Below are 22303 nucleotides of genomic sequence, written 5' to 3'. Positions count from 1 at the left end.
TATTTTTGATCTGCGGGTTTTACTGCGGTTTGGACCTCACAATGGAGGTCTATGGGTGCAGAACCGCTGCGGCTCCGGAAAAAGAATTGACATGCTCCTTCTTTTTTCCGGGAGCTATTCAGCGCGTCTTTTTTTTAACAATTTCCGGACCATGTGCACAGTGTGTCCTGTTTTCCATAGGGTACAGTGTACTGTACCCTGCATGGAAAACAGCTGCGGAACCGCAGCGGCAAAACCGCCGCGGTTCCGCGGTAAAAAACGCACTGTGTGAACATGGCCTTAGGGTATGTGCACACGTCCGGATTTTTAGCGTTTTTTTTGCGGAATTTCGCTATACAAAAGCTATAATTCCGCATCAAAAACGCTAAAAATATGCATCCTATCATTTAGAATGCATTCCGGATTTTTTGTTCAGATGGATGCGTTTTTTACCGCAAAAAAAACGCATTCCGCAAAAAAAATGGACATGCTCATTCTTTTTGCGGATTTTTTGCGGATTTCTAAGCCAAAATGACTTTCAGAAAAAAAAAAAAAAAAAAACGCAAAAATTCCGCAAAAAATCCGCGCAAAAGACGCGAAAAATCCGCGCGGAAAAAAACGCGATTTTCTGCCAGAATTCTCCGGATTTTGTCAGGAAAAAAAACCTGACGTGTGCACATACCCTTACTCTTCATATAATATTCTTCATTATATTTTTTGTGTTTTGGTGCTTTTACACAATAAAAACTTCTATAGTAAAAATTATTATTCTTGCATTGCTTTATTCTGAGAGCTATAACTTACTTTTCCTGCTGATGGAGCTGTATGGTGGCTCGTTTCTTTGCAGGACAAGACGGCGTTTTCAGTGATACTATTTTTATATGCATTCGTCTTTTTCATCGAGTTTTATTCCACTTTTTCCAAAGGGTATGATGATAAAGCATAGTTTGCTACTTTTTTTTTTTACAGCGTTCACTGAAGGGGTTAAACAGCGTGACTTATGGATCGGATTTTTACGGACACGGCAATACAAACGTGTACTTTTAATTGTTTATTTTATTTTTTTACATAAAAATGTGCATTTATTAGTGGTTTTGCATTTATTAATTTGTAATATTTTTATATATATATATTTTTTTCTTTTCTTTTTTACCTAGTCCCTTTACCTTCAGTATCTGACCGATCACAGCGATCTGTGTGCGGGGACGGACAGCATGGGTCCCTGAACCTCTTCACATGCCTCGCAGCTGTTTTTATTGCACCACAGCAGTGGTGCATTGTATGTAATTCCCCTGCCGTCTCATCGGCTATGTGCACACGTTGTGGATTGGGGTGCAGAATTTTCCGCACAAAATCCGCATCTCCTGGCAGAAAACGCAGGTGCGGATTTGCAGCGGAATTGATGCAGATTTTTCTGCGTTTTTTGCCCCTGCGGATTTCTATTATGGAAGGGGTCAGAAACACTGCAGTTCCGCACAAAAGAAGTAGCATGCTACTTTTGTTCAGCAGCGGTTTTCATGGGGATTTTTCCGCACCATTAGCACAGCTTTTTTTTCCCCCAATTGTACTGTAAATCACTGTGCGGAACCGCAGCGTTTCTGCGCGTAAAAATCCGCTGCGGATCCGCACTAATTCCGCATTGTGTGCACACAGCCATACTCACCTGCTGCCGCCTTCATCCTTTTACAGCATTGCTCCAGTCAGTGTTTCAATACAAATTGATGAGAGCCTTTTTCTGGCTCTCAGACTGCATTGTCATGTAGCTTCTGACTTCCCGGCAGTCAGAAGCTGCACTCACAAGATGGCACTGCGGGCTGGCATGGGTAAAATCTGAAGCCTCCGGAGGGTGAGTATAAGATCAGGGGTAGGGAGCATACATTCAAAGAGCTATTCAAGGGCTCTTAAAAAAACAAACAAAAAAAAACACTGGAGTGGTGCTTTAATGATAGGCATGGTTAAAATTCAAGCATGTTAATATTTTAATTATCATCATTAAAGTTGTTAGGGAAAAAAATAAACAAAAACAAAACACAGATGCATTAGGTAGGACTGTGTGTACCTTGCTTTGTGAGCTCTTTGGCCTCTTTCCTAAAACAGTTCAAGACCGTTGTAAGGTTACTGAGGCGAAGCTGGCAGTGTTGTAGAGACTGCAGTGTCTGAGAATCAATGAAATTGCAGGAACCATCAAAAAGCGGTGCACCTGCAGGAAAGAACACGTTATCTGATTATTTGCCATATGAATGTTTACCATAAAAGAATATGCAAATTGCCTCTTCAGAGAGGAAGTGGACTAGAACTCTATAGCGCCACTTGTTAAATCCTACAAGTCACTATCGACCCTTTAAGGAGTCTTGCAATGTGACCTTGAATAGAAGCCAAGTAAGAATCTTAATTTGCCAACACGGTGCTTCAGGGTGTTGCTTTTATCCTAAGTCACATTGCAAGGCTCGTTAAAGAGTCGATAATGACTTGTTGGATCACTGCTTCCAATAGGTGGCGCTATAAAGTTCTAGTCCTTTTCCACTCTGAAGAGGCAAATTGCATATTTAATTTCCCAGAGGAGCATTGAAAGGTAAATAAGCCTCCTTACATTGGCATGCCAGGGCCAGCATGCCACTCTCCACAAAGGAGAACGTTACCCCTTATACCATAAAAACAGGATTTTTGGTTGCTTACCGTAAAATCTGTTTCTCGGAGCCTTCATTGGGGGACACGGGAACAATGGGGGTGTATGCTGTTGCCACTAGGAGGCTGACACTATGCAAATTAAAAAAAGTTAGCTCCTCCTCTGCAGTGTACACCCCGCCAACAGGAAGTAGGATATTCAGTTAGTGAGAAAGCAGTAGGAGACGCAACATGTAAAGATAGGAAACTAACAATATAAACACAACAAAACAGAGCTGTTAAACTTGGGAGGGTGCTGTGTTCCCCAATGAAGGCTCCGAGAAACAGATTTTACGGTAAGCAACCAAAAATCCTGTTTTCTCTATCGCCTCATTGGGGGACACAGGAACGATGGGACGTCCCAAAGCAGTCCCTTGGGTGGGAACAGCAGAAAAACTCCACTCAGGTCGGAGGACTCACCACTGCAAGATCCTTCCGCCTAGGCTGGCAACTGCTGAAGCGTAGGTATGGAGCTTATAACATTTGGCAAATGAGTGAACGAAACACCAGGTTGCCGCCTAGCAAAGTTGTAGGGCGGATGCCCCATGGTGTACCGCCCAAGAGGCGCCCGGGCAGAGTGAGTCTTAATCCCAGGAGGAGTCACTGTTCTTGACCCGGTAAGCCTCCAGAATGGCAGGTCTGATCCAGAGAACAACCGTAACCTTGGAGGCTGGCAGGCCTCTTGGCGTACCATCTGGAATGACAAAAAGACGGTCCGTCTTCCTAAAGAAGGCGGTCCTAGACAAATAGATCCTCACCGCCCTGACCAGGTCTAGCCTGTTCAGCGAAGGCCCCAGAGAATAGGTTGGAGCAGGACAAGAGGTGGGAAGGACGATCTTATTCAAGTAAAAGGAGGACACCACCCTGGGAAGAAAAGGCGACGAAGGCCGTAAAACTACCTATCCTGATGAAGAACCAAGAAATGGGGCGACAGGAGAGAGCCACCAACTCTGAGGCGCGCCTAATGGAGGAGATGGCCACCAGAAACGCCACCTTGCAGGACAGAACAGACAGTGAGGCCTCATGGGGATGTTCAAGGGGGGAACCCCACTGAGCCTCCAGAACAAGATTGAGGTCCCAGGGATCCACAGGAGTCTGGTACAGGAGAGCCGCATGCGCCACTCCTTGAAGAAAAGTTCTGATCTGAGAAAAGGACGGATATAAATCTTTGTACCGTGATAGCCAGTAGCTAAGGACTTCTGCAAGGGACTTCAGAAAAAGAATGGAAAGGGTTGCTATCTGACCCTTTAGCTAACTAAGGGCAAGGCTAGCATCAAGTCCCGCATTAAGAAAATGGCCAAAATGGAAGGTTTCAACGGCAAAGCTGTTAAATTGAGCCACCAAGAACTCTGTGGCAGATCGGTCCTTAGTACAGAAGATCTGGCCTGTCTGGGGGCCTTCAGTGGGAGTCCGCGAGGAGACTGGCGATCTCAGCGAACCAGAACCTTCTGGCCAATCTGATGCGGTCAGAATGACCGGCACCCCCTCCGCATTGATCTTCAAAGCCTGGGAAGAAAGGGAAGGGAGGAACAGATAGGGAAGTACAAATTGCGACCCAGGAATGGCCAAAGCATCGGTATCCATACAAGAGGATCGCGGACCTGGAAACAAACGGTGGAACCTTCCTAGCAGTCGGGACGCCAGGAGATCCGCGTCCGGAGTTCCCCATCAAAGGCAAATTTGAAGGAAAACCTCCTGAAGTAGGGAACATTCTCCTGCCGCAAGGCCCTCGTGGTGGAGAAAAACACTGCGGCCTAGTTGCCCACGCCGGGGATATGCACTGCGGATAGTGCCGAAACTGTCGCCTCTGCCCAGAGGAGGACCTTGGATACCTCTGCCATTGTCAAGAGACTGATTCCCTCCCTGGTGATAACATGTCACAGCCGAGGCATTGGATGTCTGGATTCTGACTGGCAGACCTCTGAGAAGCCTTTCCTAGTGACTCAGGGACAGAAGAATGGCCCCTATCTCAAGGGTGTCAATCGTCAGAGAGGACTCTTGCTCCGACCAAAGCCCCCTTCACTGACGGATGGCGAGAAACCGCGCCCCAGCCGGGAAGGCCATGGGAGGACCGGACCTGGGGAATGAGAGGGGATGACAGCCACCAGTTGAGAGGTTATTAGAATCGGACGGAAAGCCAGATCGGAGGATCCAGAGACAGCACAGACTTGTCCCACTAAGAAAGGATGGCCTGCTGAAGTGGTCTCAAGTGGAACAGCGCAAAAGGGAATGCTTCCGATGCGGTCACCATGCATCACAGGACCTTCATTGCTGAACGGAAGGAAGGCAGCCGATGGCCTTGCAGAGAGCGAACTCCGTATGGAGAATTGCCCGCTTCTCCTCGAGAAGAAAACCCCCCGGCTGACGGGTGTCGAACAGCATGTCTAAGAGGACGAGAAGCTGACTCCGAACAAGACAAGACTTTGTTCTGTTGGCCAGCCACCAGAAAAGGGACAGGGAGTTGAGGACAATGGTCAGACTCTCCTGGGCCTGAGAGAGGGGCAGAGCCTTGATGAGGATACTTCGAGGTATGGAATAAGCACTAGGCCCCTGATCCTCAAAATGGCCATAAATTTAGCCATGATCTTTATGAAGACACTGGGAGCGATCGCTAGACCGATCGGCAGGGCGACAAACTGGAAATGACTCTTCTGCGCCACGAAACGCAGGAAACTTGGGTGTGCTGGGAAAATCAGAACATGGAGTTAGGCATCTTATATATCCATGGAGCATAGGAATTCCTGTGGATCCATGGAAGCCAGAACTGAACAGAGGAACTTCATCCTGAAATGCCGGAGTCGGAACCTTCTGTTCACTAACTGCAGAGCCAGGATGGGTCGAACTGCGCCGCTCTTCTTTGGCGCTACAAGCAGGTTGGAATAGAAACCTGTGAAGCGTTCCTGCTGTGGGACGGAAACGATAACCTCTGAACAAAGAAGGAAGGTAATGGACGCAAAGAATCCTGGGATCAGAGGAGGATTTTTTAGAGGGCGGGATTCGAAGAAGTGATTCCGGGGCCGCGAAGCAGACCCTATCTTGTATCCAGAGGATACCACCTCCCTGATCTAAGCTTCCTCCACCGAAGCCAGCCAAACATCCCTGAAAAAAAAAAAAAAAAAAAAAAAGGAGACGCCCGCCCAAACTGGAAGAAACGCTGGGCCCTTAGCACGAGTTATGCCGAGGAAGATCTGCCAGGTCTAGGCCTGGTGGACTAACCATGGGAGTTGCGGGAACGCCAGGAAGGGGTAAGCTTGAAGGAAGCCTTTTCTCTAGCCAGACGAGACCGCGGTCTGTGTTAGCTAGAGGAATCTTCCGACGCCGTGAAACAGCGAAAGGACAAAAGGGAACTTGTGACTCCCGTGGCGTCCTTAATAAATTGTTCCAGCATGTTGCCAAAGAGACAGGCCCCCTGGAACGGGAGGCTGGTAAGGGACTTCTTGAAGACAAGTCCGCCTGCCGTGTGTAGAGCCGAATATTCCGCCGGATGGCCACCATATTGCTGGACGCGTGAGCTGCACAAGATACACATCTAGGGAGGCAGATACCAAATATTTCCCTGCATAGGAAATCTGGTCCATCAGGTCGGCTATCTCCCCTGGAGGAGCTCCAGCCGGGGTGCTCCTAAAAGGCTGTTTGGTCAATCTAGCTATTTTCCTTGAGACCTAGGTAGAGGCAATGGCCGAGGCACAAAGTAGAAGCAGCCGCTTCAAAGGCTGATTTATCCAGCGATTCTATAAATGTATATATCATGAGGGATGCTGCATTGGAAAGTGGAGAGGCCAAGTTGGTAGACAGTCTGGGAACTGACGAGTCCAGAATTGCCAGCTTCCTGCCGAGGAATCAGTCCAGTTAGCGATGAGCTCAGGGGAGAAGCAATATAGGATGTCGAGACACTTCCCTGTCTGAAGCATCTGGTACGGTTCGCCTTTCCCCTGGCAAGTACCACCACAAATTCAGTGTGTGGGACAAAGACCTTGGAAGGTGGTTTTGACCGTCTAAATGAAACCGCCTATTCTGCGGGTTCCGTAGAGGTATCCATGATGCTTAAGGTCTGGTTGATCGCAACAATAAGGTTATGTACCTGTAGTGAAACCAAGTCTGAAACTTCCTCTGCAAACATGACAGAGGACGCCCGTCTCTCGGGAGAGGAGGATCTGAAAGAGGGATCTCACCGTTCCAGACCGGAGGTTTCAGACGTCCATGGAGCTGATAGTGGACGTCCTAGTCTCCTCCAACCGACAGGCTCTGGTGGGCGAGTGGGTGGGGGACGGAGCTAGGACCGAACTTCTAAGCACGCTTGTGTGCTAGGATCATGGTCCTGCTGTCGGATCTATGAGGATACGGGGTGGCAGTACACGCCATACTCATAGTCCATAATGTGGGATTACAGGTGTGACTGTTCACCCTTTATCCCTCCGAAAAAAGGAACTTAGAATTTCGCTCCTGTCTGGATCTCTTGTAGCCTGAGTTGAAAAGGCCGGACTGAGAATCCTGTGACCCACTGGCAAGTGCGGTCAAGCACGGACACCAGGGTGGCGACATCCTGGTGAGGTCTGCCCCAGGCCGAGACAGAAGGAAAGCCCACCCAGGGATAGGAGTCTCAGTCTCACCCGGGGTAGGGACTCCTGGACGGTGGGTACAGTGGAGTTGCTGCAGCTGACAAGCGGAAGCAGGAGGACGGGAACGCTCTCTTTTTAGGATTAGGCCTGGGAGCAGACCCACTAAATGATGCCCGAAGGTTAGGGGAACAGGAGAGGGGAGTAATGGACTGCATAGCAGAACTACTCACAGCAGAAGTAGAGTCCTGTAGACTGCTCCAGCTGTAGCTGCGACCGGCATCATGGCACAGGTCCCAGCAGGGAGACTGCAACCCAAGGAGGATGCAGGGCACCCAGCCGGAGAAAGCGTGCGCTGGGGAAAAGGACCCGCTCTCAGGGGGGAAAGGGGTCCGGAGGAGGAAGATGGTGGCAATCCCAGGGCGACTGGGAAGGAAGAGAGTAGTGGGCGGAGCTAGTGCCTTCGCAGGAAGAGGTAGAGAGAGAGTGACAGTGGGAAAAAAGCACGCCTGATGAAAACTGAAATGGGCAGAGTCGCGGCGCCGGAAGTAGGCCCGGGCAGAAGCCGGAGAGGGCCGATGCACTGCAGAACGAGCGGTGCGGCCGGCGGAAAGTGGAACAGCGCGACTGCCGCCAAGGCCAGAGGAACGTGTCCGCCGGAGGAAGTAGGCAGCGGGGCTGCCTGTAGAGACCGGAGCGAGAGGCAGAGCGGCTGCCCGGCGCGGCTGAAAAAGTCGCCACGCCGGAGGAAAGATAGGGCGGCCCCCCGAAACAAGGAGGGGAATATAACTGGGACGGGTGGGGGAAATACTCACCTCAAAACTCCCACACCGTCCGTTACTAAGCTTAAACCGAGAATCTGAGAATCCCATAATGTGGGATTACAGGTGTGACTGTTCACCCTGTATCCCTCCGGAAAACCTGAAAGAAAACGACGCACATTGAGGTACATAAGGGTCTAATGAAAGACCCGTGTCCACCTCCTACTGACAATAAGCTAAACTGAATATCCTACTTCCTGTCGGTGGGGTGTACACTGCAGAGGAGGAGCTAACTTTTTATTTGCATAGTGTCAGCCTCCTAGTGGCAGCAGCAAACACCCCCATCGTTCCAGTGTCCCCCAATGAGGCGATAGAGAAAGAACTATTCCGGTTCTGCATTACGATCAGACATGGGGTTATTTTGATACAGTAGAAATATCACAGCTTTGCTACAACAAGCCCTTGTCTATAATCACTACATATCTAGAACAGATTTTCATATTATGCATGTAAAACAAGTGTAAATGAAGGTTCCCATTCGCAGACTATAGATACGACATTTTTATGTATTTATTTTTTAAAGGTTACATTCCCACAATGGAATTTTGGTGAGTTTTTTGATATTCAGAATTTCTGCACCATTTCTCCACCCATTTTGTAAAATAGCTTACTTGCAATTTTTCAAAAATAAACAGTAAAAAACAACAACTCAACAAACACTCATTGTGGGAACACAGACTAAAAGAAATGCAAGGCTATACTGATCCCTACATTTCTAAAGCATTTTAAATAAAGTTTTGGGAGGCACTGTTACACCCCCTGAAAATTTCTGTTTAATTTATAAATGAATGTGTCTGTTCTTTTGTTGGGGTAATGAAACTGGCTAGCTGTTTACACATTTCTTGAGAAATGTCAAATGAAAAAAGCAATTATAATTTCCTCACAACAAATTATCCAACAGTAATTTTTTTTTTTTAAAGGCATGGATAGGTTTACAATAATAAACGGAGACATACTAATTATTCAGCATTCTGCTCACAAAGTCACAGGACCACACTGTATCCTACGATCGATTGCAGAGGCCAGGTAACTAGAAGAGCACGTCAATGATGGTCTCCGATGAGTCTCTTTTTAGTCACCTGACCACTGCAGAATATCAGGTTGTAACAATCCTGTGACTCCAGAACGTAGCCAGTACTGCTTCCAGAGCTGGCAACAAACCACCAGAGCTGGGTGCAACGTCAAGATCGCCTCCATTTATTTTTTTAAAAGCCATGATGGCCTGAAAAATAAAATACATATTTTACTGTTGGACAACCCCTTCATGATCCTGCGATTATACATTTTTTGCGCTTTTGTTTTTACCTCCACTTCTCCGAAAGCAACACCTGTTTTAATTTCCGTCAATATAGCAGTATGAGGGCTTGGTTTTTACGGAACGAGTTTTACTGGAAAACGGGGAAAAAATTGCAAATATGATGAAATTGCAAAAAAAAAAAAGTGCAATTCCACAATTTTAATTTTTTTTCTTTTTACATTTATTTACCATGTTCACTATATGGTAAAACTGACCTGGCGATATGATCCCTCAGGTCAGTACAAGAATGCAGCTACCAAACGTATGTGTTTTTTTTTCTATTTACCATATTTTTTGCTTTATAAAACGCACCTGATTACAAGACGCACCCCCAAATTTGGTGAAGAAAAAGAGAAAAAAATAATTTTATGTTAAATGGTGGTCTGTCTTATAATGCCAGTGTCTGTCTTACAAATCATATATATGTCCCTCATCCTGGTATCTATATAACCCCCATCCTGGCACACTGCCACCCGTGGTGCTGGCACACTGCCCCCCTCTCCCCCCCATCTCGTCCTGGATATGCCCCCCCCCATCTCATCCTGGATATGCCCCCCCCCCCCCCCCGGGTCAATAAGCCCCCCTGCTGGGTACGCACATGGCCCCCCCCCTCTATATATGCCCCGTTGCTGGCACACACATCCCCCCCCCCATCACTACATGCCCCCCTGAAGGCACACACATGATAAAATAACACACACTTAACTCACCTTCTGATGATGGCTCCGTGCTCCCAGCTCTTCGGTTGCACTTCCTGTTTCCCAGGCATCAGATCTTGTGACCTGGGCACACAGTGATGACATCACTGTGCTGTGCCGATCACATGATCGGATGTCGGCACAGACACAGGAAGAGCCAAGGGAGAACTGGGAGCACGGAGCCATCATCAGAAGGTGAGTTAACTGTGTTATTTTATCATGTGCGTGGATTTTTAAGTCCTCTTTTTGTGTCAGTGAGCTTTTATTCTATGTTTAGCGTTAGGACTGGCAAAATGTAAGGACCCTTGACGTGGGTTGCCAGCTTACGTACTGAGGCCCCAATATAAACTAATACCTTACATACATTGATATGTGTTTTTTTGCACTTTATCTTGCAGGGTGCAGTCGGACCAAGATGGCTCTGTCAACGGTTGTCCTCTGTTCGCACAGCATGCATTTTGTAGCACTGGGCGGCCCGCATATATGTGTCTTGGTAATAGGCTGTAAACCAGATGCTCTGCATTGTCTGTGTGAACAACGCCACATACAGACCATTATCGCTTATCTTTTTGTGCACTAATGCCCAACAGCCAACACTGGATTGAAAGTGGTTGGTTCATCGGTATTTCTCCATCGCCTCATTGGGGGACACAGGAAACCATGGGTGTATGCTGCTGCCACTGTCCTGTGCTCCCGCTCATTAGCCTCATGTAATATTCACTGCATTCGTTGTCCATCACCTTGATGCTGATGTGCCTGCACCCCACCTCCCCCATCATGAATATGCCCCCCGGTCACTCTATATGCCCCCCTGCTGGCACATACATGCCCACCCTCTCGCTATATGCCCCCCTGCTGGCACACACATGGCCCCCCCAGTCACCACATACCCACCTGCTGGCACGCACATGATAAAAGTCACAGAGAAAGATGCAGAGATGTTTACCTGCTGAAGCCACCAACCAAATGCACTGCAGGGTGCAGCGGACCCGATTAATGATGACAAACACACAGGTGCAAAAAAATAGGAATTTTTGGTTGCTTACCGTAAAATCTGTTTCTCGGAGCCTTCATTGGGGGACACAGGAAACCATGGGTGTATGCTGCTGCCACTAGGAGGCTGACACTAGGCAAATACATTTTTTAGCTCCTCCTCTGCAGTGTACACCCTACCCTACCGATAGGAAGTAGGATATTCAGTTTAGCTTCGTGTCAGTAGAACGTGGACACGGGTCTTTCATTAGACCTTTATCTACCCTCAATGTGCGTCGTTCCTTTTCAGGTACCACGGAGGGATACAGGGTGAACAGTCACACCTGTACTCCCACAAAGAGACTATGAGTATGGCGTGTACTGCCACCCCGTATCCGCATACGTCTAGTCGGCAGAACCCCAGCCCCTAACACAGAAGCGTGTTGAGGTGATTCGTACCAGGGCCTGCCTCGGTCTCCCACCCACTCGCCCACCAGAGCCTGTCGGTCTGAGGAGACGAGGACGTCCCACATCGCAGGATTTCGGACGTCTGATCCATGCTGGACGGGGATGTACTTTTCTTTCTTTCCAGGGTCCGGCAAAGTAAGGAAGAAAGAAGATGAGAAGATAAGAAGAAAGATAGGTCCTGGCTTTTTCCCTTTATTTCTTAAATACCTGTGGCCCCCCCCTAAGCCATCCGTTCTGAACTTTTAAGGAGGTTTTTAGCTTCGGCAGCCTTCCCTGCCTTTTCCGACGGTAGCGGGGGCACCGGGTATCCCACCGCTGCGTTTTGAGGCCTCCGCGTCCCCCCCATGCTCCGGCGGTCCTTTGCCACAAATCTAGGTCCCGGCTTTCCTCGGGCCTAGTTACAGCGCTGGCTCCGCCCTGGAGCCGCCCAATCACTTGCGTAGCAGCACTCTAGAGCCACGCAATCACTGGCGTAGTAGCACTTTAGTGCCGTACAATCACTGGCATAGTAGTACTCTAGAGCTGTGCAGTCACTGGCGTAATAAGTGCTCTAGAGCCATGCAGTTTCCAGCAGGGGTATGGCAGTATGCCCTACGCTGCCGTCATCTGTGCCACTGTCCGTCCCTCACCTTCCACAGGGAGATGGACCAATATAAAACCTGCCATAGGGCGTTCACTTCGCAGAAGTTTTCAGTTGCACATTTCTCCTTGGGAGCTTTCCATTTTGTCACACTGCTGTTGTGATTTCTGCTATTGCAGACCTGTGAAAGATTGTCAGCAGTGCAAGCCTTGGCTATTTCTCTACACAGCGATGCTAGAGCCCTGGCATATCAAATGTTTCCATATCTCCTGCTCTCAGGCACTCGCCCTCCATCTCCCTGCAGCCTCCTCCGGATGCAACCATTACACTGCTCTAAGCAGAGAGGGGAGCTGCTCCTACCCACCTCACGACTGCAGTGTTCGGACCTAACTTCCAGCTGGTTAAGAGTCTGTATTTCCTAGCAATGTCTGCTGTGGCTCAGTGGATAAAGAATCTGACCACATATCGCAGGCACAAAGGTTTGCACTCAGGTGCATAAACAGAGAGTAGACTTTAGTCTCCCTGTTGACGAACCTACTGTCCTACCTTCAGGAGAACGAGCAAGGAAGGACATGCTTCAAGACAGACTCCGTGCTGCGGCTTACTACACGGAAGCTGTTATTCTGCCTAATGCCGTCAGGTATCATGACCTAGACCGCGACACAGAATCAACTCTCTCCATGCTGATTAGTCGCAGGATACTGAGAGCCGGTCGCAGCAGTACTGTGTCTGCCATAGTCGCAGGATACTGAGCCGATCGCAGCAGTACTCTATCCGCCATCCAGGTTTTCACACACACCACCTTCCAGGTAAAGTACGGTATTTGACACTGTCGTATCTTCAGCGGATCATACGTGTCTTGGATTTACCACTGCAGTGGTACTGGCGTTCTGTACTGTATTCAGGTAAGTCAGACGCACACTCCTATTCCTACCGTATGATTGCAGCAGTACTCTGTCCGCCATCCAGGTTTTAGAGGTCATCTTCCAGACACATTTAGTCAATACCTGCCGTCTTTCCAGTGGTTTAGATGTGCCCGAGATCGATAGCTACATGGGTCCTGATCTTTTGCCCCAGAGTCAGGTGAGTCAGAAACTCCCTCTATCACGCTCTTAAGGGTCCTTTGCAGCATCTGCCTAGGCTTTCCTCTAGTCACTCAGAGAGAGGTGCCCGGTATTCATCACTTCTGGCTGGTTGCTGCAGCGGTTACAATCCGCTTTCAGGTGAGTCAGAGGAGCAATTTTTACCATGTGTTTCATGGTCAATAACATCTGTGGTCTATTAACAGCTATACAGAAGATCTACCAAGTACCACAGGGTGCATCTCAGTGCCACAGGGTGGACCTCAGTGGCAGCATAAGTGGCCAGTCCACTTTCAGGTAGGTCGGACACACTGGTGTCAGGTACCAACTGGTAGAAGTTTTTCTTCACGCACTGGGCCTTAGTTGCGTGTTGCACTCTGGGGGCCTTTTTCTCTCCGTCTGGTTATTCGGGCCTACCACTAACTCTAGGTCTATCTACACTATCCAGTGCATTACTCCTATCATATATGATTACAGTATTATACGTTCTGGCTGTCTCTTACGGAGTCAGAGCCCATATAATACCTTGACTCATCATGTTCACTGCACCATTCTAGAGGTCCTTGAACGACCTCAATATAGAGCTTCCTATTTATGTGTCAGTACTTACCTCTTTCTTACAGACACTGGATTAAACCTCGAGCATCTCCGGACTTATATTTCCGACCGTGGCAGGAACAGGTTCTTCCACCTCGGATAGGAATTGGATCCTACTCTGTGCAAGCATCATCCAGTGTAGAAGGCTGCTCCACGCCTGGATCCAATGATGGGGTTTTGGTGATAAGTTCCTTTCTTCAGCAGCATTCCTATCTTTTTCACTGTTATCCTCGTTTGTGTGGTGTCTTATACTTAGGTAAGTAGATCCACACACTACAATCCTCTCCCCATCCCAGAGGGTCCGGGACGGATAGGGTCACTCATGTCGTCATAGGTAAGGATCTTTCCTTTGGCAGACAAGTCTTTTCTGGGGCCTATGTACCCCTTCCAAGGGCCAACTTTCCATGGAATTGACATACTCCAGGTTTTCCATGGACTCTCCTCCTTTGACTGGTCATATCCGATTGTGCCTATCATTGCACAGCTTGTCGACATTTTCCATAGTCCCTGTTAACCATCTTCATCCCTGTACGCTTAAGTTTAGCTTCCTGATGGACCTGAGTCTGCGGAGTCGTCTGAAGGTCACCGTTCTATCTACTTAGACGGGCAAGAGATGGTCTCTTCAAACGGTTCTCCCTTTCTGAACCGTTTTGTTGATGTAGCAGAGTCTACATTGCTGGGTTGAGATCCAGGGTTTCACCCGAGGCCCCCTTCAGTACGTCCTCGGCGTTTGCTCTCTAGCAGGTCTCCAGTGCCCTACTCTCAAGTCCCTTATTGTCATTTCAATTTAATGGTCTTTTCTGGGTTTTATTTTGGAATCCTTAACCCACTAAATACAGCGCAAGTGGAAATAAAACATAACTTTTACTAGAAATGGATAAGAGTCAAAACAAAAGTCACCCAAAAGTGATATAAAAACAGATGGGGTAAGGTCTCAGCTATGAAACACAAAAAAACCTTAATAGGATTCAAAAACACTCCGCCTGCAGAGGCACTTGCGGATGAAAGGCAGACCAACGTATGATTTAAACACTAGCTGCCAGAGACAAATGCATATGAATCACAGAGCAATACTTCATACAGTTGGTTGCATGTGAAAAAAATTATCACAGAATGGCAAAACATGGCACCTATACTACGGTGTCACGAATAAGAATTGGAAAACGGAACGATCTCACCAATTCCAGGATGCATGAGCAGGAGTACCGGAAAACCTCTGGTCAGGGAATACTCCGGAGTTTGATGAAGAGAACTGACAATGCCTTGTCATGGGGGCTAACAATAGTCTATCCCCAAAACTCCTGCCCTTACAAGGGCAGTCCACAGCTACCCCTGTATCAACATGCCCTGCACTCTCCCTATGGTCAGTCCCGACGCGTTTCCTCCAAGCTAATCATCAGGGGACCAGGGATATGGCTGGCTTCTTGACTATGGGCCTCAATACTGATAATTGGCTATCTGAGGATAAAGAGGGATTTTCGGATCAGACATTTACTCATAAGAAATATCTCCCTACCTTTAATGTAGCCTTTAAGGAGCTCCAACAGATTTATCGTGACCAGATTACCTCCTGGTGGGAGGTAAACAGCAGGTAAACATCTCTGCATCTTTCTCTGTGACTTATCATGTGTGTGCCAGCAGGGGGGCATGTAGTGACTGGGGGGGGGGGGCCCTGTGTGTGCCAGCAGGGAGGCATATAGCAAGAGGGTGGGCATGTATGTGCCAGCAGGGGGGCATATAGAGTGACCCGGGGGGGGGGGGGTTATATTCATGATGGGGGGGGAGGGGGGAGGAGTGCAGGCACATGCAACATGCACTGCTCCCCTGTCAAGAAACTTGGTGTGGCTTCAGCATCAAGGTGATGGACGGCGAATGCAGTAAATAATACATGAGGCTGATGAGCAGGAGCACAGGACCTCCTGCTGTCTCTACAGCCTGCAGCCAGCCCACTCCAGCCCCCTGACACCACTACAGAGCCGTCCCCCTCTTCTACAGCACAGCACACAGATTCGGATTATAACACGCACCCCCCACTTTCCCCCAAAATTGGGGGGGGAAAGTGCATCTTATAATCCGAAAAATACGGTAAGTGGTGAAAAAAAAAACTCCGATTTCTCTAAGAAAAAAAGTAAAAAAAAAAAAAAAAAAAAATGTGATTGCCTCCTACTGACATGCTCCAGCATCTAGTGCAGAAATGACGATCTCCAATAAATGCCAGCCACGAGTCAGCGTTCGCATGATATTCCCAATGACAAGCCCGGGGTCAGCAGCAGACCCCAGCTGTCATGACAACTTATTGGAGCACCGCAATCACGTAACAGGTGGGATTAATGACGCGCGTGCGGCGGGCATGTGTTAAATACCGCTGTCAGTAATTAACAGCAGGACTTACCAGGTTAACAACCATGGGCGGAGCACCTATGCACTGGCGGCTCTTAATGGCTAATTACATCAGTCATCAAATAAATGAGGGCTTGGTGTGCGAGCCACATCAAAGGCAGGGACACCACCTTTGACGTAAATATACGTCAGAGGTCATGAAGGGGTTAATAGATAAAAAATATTTAATAAAACATACATTTTACAAGAACTGACATAACTCCTTTAATTGTTGAAACTGAAAGCCATTTTCTCATGTACTTTATGCTTACAAAAAAAGAATATAAAAACTTACAAGTTCTGTCAAAATTGGCTTTCGTAAGGACCACTTTATCCCACGTCCATTCAAGCACAAAGCGAAGGTTTGGAGAAGACCTGGGTTGCTCTTAAGTGAATTACACAAGTCAGAATTAGGTAAGAAAAGTCAAAACAGCATATTTTACACAAGTATAAATGTGAATACATTTACCTTCTTCAATCCATTGTTTGATACAACGGGTTAGAAGACTGATGGAGCTAGTTTCAATGGCAGCGGATAACACAGCTTGTAGCTGTTCTTCCTAAGTATTAAATAAAAGCTGTAAAGACAGAAATTTCTAGGAAGCAAATTATAACATGGCAGTAAAGGGTTCTTACATGAGTGAGGCTGGAAGGCTGAACATCAGCAAGTCTTGGAGAGAGGAGACCAGCTACTAAGCACCTATTGTAACCATCTGGAATTTCTTCATTCAAAGATGATCCCGTATTCTTTAAGTAGTGCAGAGTCTTAAAACAAATAATGCAGTATGAGATCTACAACACTAGGACAACCAACATTGTAAATAAAAATGCCTAGAGTTCACCATCACTTTATATTGCAAATTAATCTACAGTGGGTACAGAAAGTATTCAGACCCCTTTTAATTTTTCACTGTTTCATTGCAACCATTTGGTAAATTCAAAAAAGTTAATTTTTTAACATTAATTTACACTCTGCACCCCATCTTGACTGAAAAAAAACTGAAATGTAGAAATTTTTGGACATGTAATAAAGAAAAACTGAAATATCACATGGTCATAAGTATTCAGAACCTTTGCTCAGACACTCATATGTAAAGGTACCGTCACACTAGACGATATCGCTAGCGATCCGTGACGTTGCAGCGTCCTCGCTAGCGATATCGTCCAGTGTGACAGGCAGCAGCGATCAGGCCCCTGCTGGGAGATCGCTGGTCGGGGAAGAAAGTCCAGAACTTTATTTCGTCGCTGGACTCCCCGTAGACATCGCTGAATCGGCGTGTGTGACACCGATTCAGCGATGTCTTTGCTGGTAACCAAGGTAAACATCGGGTAACTAAGCGCAGGGCCGCGCTTAGTAACCCGATGTTTACCCTGGTTACCATCCTAAAAGTAAAAAAAACAAACACTACATACTTACCTACCGCTGTCTGTCCTCCAGCGCTGTGCTCTGCACTCCTCCTGCTCTGGCTGTGAGCGTCGGTCAGCCGGAAAGCAGAGCGGTGACGTCACCGCTCTGCTTTCTGGCTGCCCGGCGCTCACAGCCAGAGCAGAGAAGCAGAGCGCCGAGGACAGACAGCAGAAGGTAAGTATGTAGCGTTTGTTTTTTTACTTTTTAGGATGGTAACCAGGGTAAACATCGGGTTACTAAGCGCGGCCCTGCGCTTAGTTATCCGATGTTTACCCTGGTTACCGGGGACCTCGGGATCGTTGGTCGCTGGAGAGCGGTCTGTGTGACAGCTCTCCAGCGACCAAACAGCGACGCTGCAGCGATCCGGATCGTTGTCGGTATCGCTGCAGCGTCGCTATGTGTGACGGTACCTTAAGTCACATGATGTCCATTTCCTTGTGATCCTCTTTGAGATGCTTCTACTCCTTCATTGGAGTCCAGCTGTGTTTAATTAGACTCATAGGACTTGATTTGGAAAGGCACACACTTGTCTATATAAGACATCACAGCTCACAGTGCATGTCAGAGCAAATGAGAATCATGAGGTCAAATGAACTGGCTAAGGAACTCAGACAATTGAGGCAAGGCACAGATCTGGCCATGGTTACAAAAGAATTTCTGCAGTATTCAAGGTCACTAAGAGCACAGTGGCCTCCATAATCCTTAAATGGAACCGGGCCGTCCAGCCAAACTGAGAAATCATGGGAGAAGAGCCATGGTGAGAGAGGTAAAGAAGAACCCCAAGATCACTGTGGCTGAGCTCCAGAAATGCAGTAGGGAGAAAGTTCCACAAAGTCAACTTTCACTGCAGCCCTCCACCAGTCAGGCCTTTATGGCAGAGTGGCCACACAGAAGCCCCTCCTCAGTGCAAAAAATATGAAAGCCTGCATAGATTTTGCTAAAAAACACATGAAGGACTCCCAGACTATGAGAAATAAGATTCTCTGGTCTGATGAGACGAAGATAGACCTTTTTGATAATTCTAAGCTATACGTGTGGAGAAAACCAGGCACTGCTCATCACCTGCCCAATACAATCCCAACAGTGAAACATGGTGGTTGCAGCATCATGCTATGGGGATGTTTTTCAGCTGCAGGGACAGAACGACTGGTTGTCACTGAGGAAAACAAATGCGGCCAAGTACAGATATATCCTGGATGAAAACCTCTTCCAGAATGCTCTGGACCTCAGACTTGGCCGAAGGTTCACCTTCCAACAAGACAATGATCATAAGGACACAGCTAAAATAATAATAAAAAAGTGTTGCTTCAGAACAACTCTGACCATTCATCACTGGCCAAGCCAGAGCCCTGACCTAAACCCAATTGAGCATTTTTGGAGAGACCTGAAAAATGGCTACCCACCAACATTCACCATCTAACCTGATGGAACTGGAAAGGATCTACAAGGAAGAATGGCAGAGGATGCCCAAATCCAGGTATGAAAAACTTGTATCATTCCCTAGAAGACTTATGGCTGTACTAGCTCAAAGGGGTGATTCTACGCAATACGGAGCAAAGGGTCTGAATGCTTACATGACCATGTGATATTTCAGGTGTTTTTTTTTTTGTTTGTTTTTTTTAATAAATTTGCAAAAACAGGATTTTTTGGTTGTTTACCTTAAAATCTGTTTCTCGGAGCCTTCATTCGGGGACACAGGAACCATGAGTGTATGCTCTGCTGCCACGAGGAGGCTGACACTATGCACATAAAAAGTTAGCTCCTCCTCTGCAGTATACACCCCATCGACTGGCACCAGGTTAATCAGTTAGTGAGAAAGCAGTAAGAGAAGCAACGAGATAGAAACAAAATAGACAACTCAAACTATAACAGAAGAACACAAAAAAGGAGTTGATAAACATGGGAGAGTGCAGTGTCCCCCAATGAAGACTCAGAGAAACAGATTTTGCGGTAAGCAACCAAAAAATAGGGATTTTTGTGTACTCACTGTAAAATCCTTTTCTCCGAGCCATTCATTGGGGGACACAGACCGTGGGTGTATGCTACTGCCACTAGGAGGCTGACACCAAGTGATACAAAGAAAGTTACCTCCTCCTCTGCAGTATACACCCTCCTGCTGGCTCTCAGCTAACCAGTTCGGTACAAAAGCAGTAGAAGATCAATAATCAATATATGAGCGTATAACAGGTCACATTATATATTAGAGTATAGCATGTTAAACTATAAAAACAAGCACAAGCTAATAATAGGGTGGGAGCTGTGCCCCCCAAAGAATGGTTCAGAGAAAAGGAGTTTACGATGAGTACACAAAAATCCCTTTTTCTCCTTCGCCTCATTGGGGGACACAGACCGTGGGAAGTCCCAAAGCAGTCCCTGGGTGGGAACAACTTCAGATCAGGCCTTGTGAAACTGCTACTTACAAGTGCGTCACCGCGGCCTGCAGAGTCCGCCTGCTCAGACTCACATCTGTGGAGGGTTGGAAATTATAGTGCTTCAGGAATACGTGAGGAATGGACGAACCGGCAAGGTTGCAGGCATGCACTGCTGACGCCTGTTGCCTAGAAACCAAGAAACCTTGATAGACATGGAGATAGGCTGACATCTAGCACTGAAGGACTCCTGTATGGTGTAACGAATCCACCAGGCTAACATGGCCGATGGAACGGCGAAACCCTTCCTGACACCGTAATGGAACCGACCTCTGACCGTGAGATAGACCAAAAAAAGTGTCCAACCTTCGGAAGGATGCCGTCCTCAAGACGTACCTACTCAGAGCACTCACCTTGTCCAGATATGGGGAACCCATTCCATTTTGTGGACTGGTGTGGAAAGAGATGAGGGAAAAACGATACCCTCATAACTGTGGGGATACCAAACCACCTTGGTAACAAGGGATGGGGATGGCCTGAGGGCAACCAAGCCTTGATGGTAATAAGGGAAAAAAGGTCTGAAAGAACAGAGGCTAGCTCCGAATACTCGTCAGGATGAGGAGATCGCAGAGAAATAAAAAAAAAAGGTGGCGACCTTCCTGATAGTAAAGTCGGTTCGGATCAAAAAGGAGTCTACTGTAAGACTCCTGGGAGCATTCAAGACCCAAAGATTTAACAGTATGCGATAGGGAAGAACCACAGGTGAAGACTCCCTGCGAGGAAGTCCATATTTGCAGTTTTGTAGCAATAACACGGAAAAATACTAGTTCCGCAAATAAGAAAACCTGACATGGTCAATGCGGATCACTGGGGCCCTTCCTGCTTCCAAAAGATCTCGGAAGTAGCGGAAGAGGGGTTATGGAAACTAGTGCCATGGAAGGACTAGAGCATGCACTGCGATGGCTTTTGGACCTGGAGGCCGCACCATGAACTTAGAGTACATTGACGTTCAGTCTGGTCACCATCCGGCCTACATCTGGAATGTTCTAGAGAAGACAGAACTGATGGAAGACTTCCGAGTGAAGCTCCCACTCAAATGAGGCGGGACCCTGTCGGCGTCTGCCGCCCAGAGTTCTACTCCTGAGATGCGTAGTGCCGACATCACCGAATGATAGATCGTGACCAGACAGAGAATGTGAGGTACCTTGGCCCTGACGCCCGACCGTGGGTATGTGCTAGATGATTGACGTATGGCACAGACATGGGATTGACGGATTGAATCGGATGGGGAGACCTGCCAGAAGGCAGTGGACCTGCTGTAGAATTAGCCATACCGGTCGGATCTCTAGAACAATGATCAGGAGATGAGGACTGGCATCGGTAGACACTAATAACCATTGAATCCGGGAGAAAGGATCTCCCCTGGATGAGGAAGGAGCTAAGACGCTACACTCTGAAAACCTGATTGACCTGCAGAAAACAAGGGGAGCGAAGGAAAATGCTTCCATTGTCGTCACCAATTTTACTCAGAACCCTCCTAGCAAATCGAATGGAATGAGTGGGAGAGTGAACAAGTGTGTGAGCTCCCTGTTGAAGAGCCAAGGCCTTGTCTTAAAGGAGAATCACCGACCTTCTGGAAGATTCCAGAATCATCCTCAAAAAGGATATTTGATGGGTTGGAAATGAGGGAAAAACTTGTCTAAGATTAGCTGACAGCACAGGAGAGAGGGTATCGCAAGAGATAGACGACTCAGTGCAGGGCGGGAAGAGCCGCTAAAAAGTCGACCAGATAGGGTAGGATGACCACGCCTCTAGGGTGCAAGAGAAACATGACGGCCGCCATGACCCTTGCGGACACTCTGGGTGCAGCAGCAAGGCCAAAGGACAAGGATGTGATTTGAAAATGTTGTTCGCAAAAGTGAAAGCAAAGGAATTTTTGAAGAGGGGAAGACCTAGGAATGTGAAGGTAAGCATCCTGAATGCCGGTGGATGTGGGAAAACTCCACATTTTTCCGTTGAAGTAATGGCTGGGCGGAGGAACTCCATCCGAAGAAGGAGGACCTTGTCAAGCTAGGTAGAAGTTTGAGGTTCAGGGTGGGTTTTACTTATTGGTCCCTTTTTGGAACAAAGATCCCTTAGATCTAGACCGTCCTGGACAACTGATCCACTGCTGGTTGGTCTACAGGAAAAATGCGATCTTTTGTTCCTGTGTGGGGAACACTCCCAACTTCTCACCGAATAATCGATCACTCTGGTAAGGGAGCGATATCAGAGGCCTTTGATCGCAGAGTTTCGTTTCCATTCTCTGAGATATAATGTCCTTCTAAGTGTAATGGCATTTGCTGCCGACAGCACCGCGCAAGAAGACACATCCGAGAGGCGTGAAGCAGTTAGTCTGCTCGCTCAATTGACTAGCTGTACCGTCTTCGGGAA

The 22303-nt window shown here is 47.6% G+C and overlaps 1 protein-coding gene across 5 annotated transcripts in view; it reads right to left on the bottom strand.

Annotated features, from left to right (window-relative positions):
• Positions 1-22303, bottom strand: part of AHCTF1 (AT-hook containing transcription factor 1) — a 328409-nt gene that overhangs the window by 168308 nt on the left and 137798 nt on the right. For all 5 annotated transcript variants that reach the window (XM_069769303.1, XM_069769301.1, XM_069769302.1 and 2 more), the window contains exons 12-15: positions 16730-16858; positions 16563-16653; positions 16389-16478; positions 2039-2179 (exon numbers count right to left, since the gene is read on the bottom strand). In XM_069769303.1, the coding sequence (XP_069625404.1) occupies positions 2039-2179; positions 16389-16478; positions 16563-16653; positions 16730-16858 (451 nt within the window). The remainder of the gene's footprint in view (positions 1-2038; positions 2180-16388; positions 16479-16562; positions 16654-16729; positions 16859-22303) is intronic.

Source organism: Ranitomeya imitator, chromosome 5 (assembly GCF_032444005.1).
Source record: "Ranitomeya imitator isolate aRanImi1 chromosome 5, aRanImi1.pri, whole genome shotgun sequence".
Lineage (NCBI taxonomy): Eukaryota > Metazoa > Chordata > Amphibia > Anura > Dendrobatidae > Ranitomeya > Ranitomeya imitator.
The sequence above is the reverse complement of the archived record's forward strand: the minus strand, read 5'-3'. Positions and strand labels throughout refer to the sequence as shown.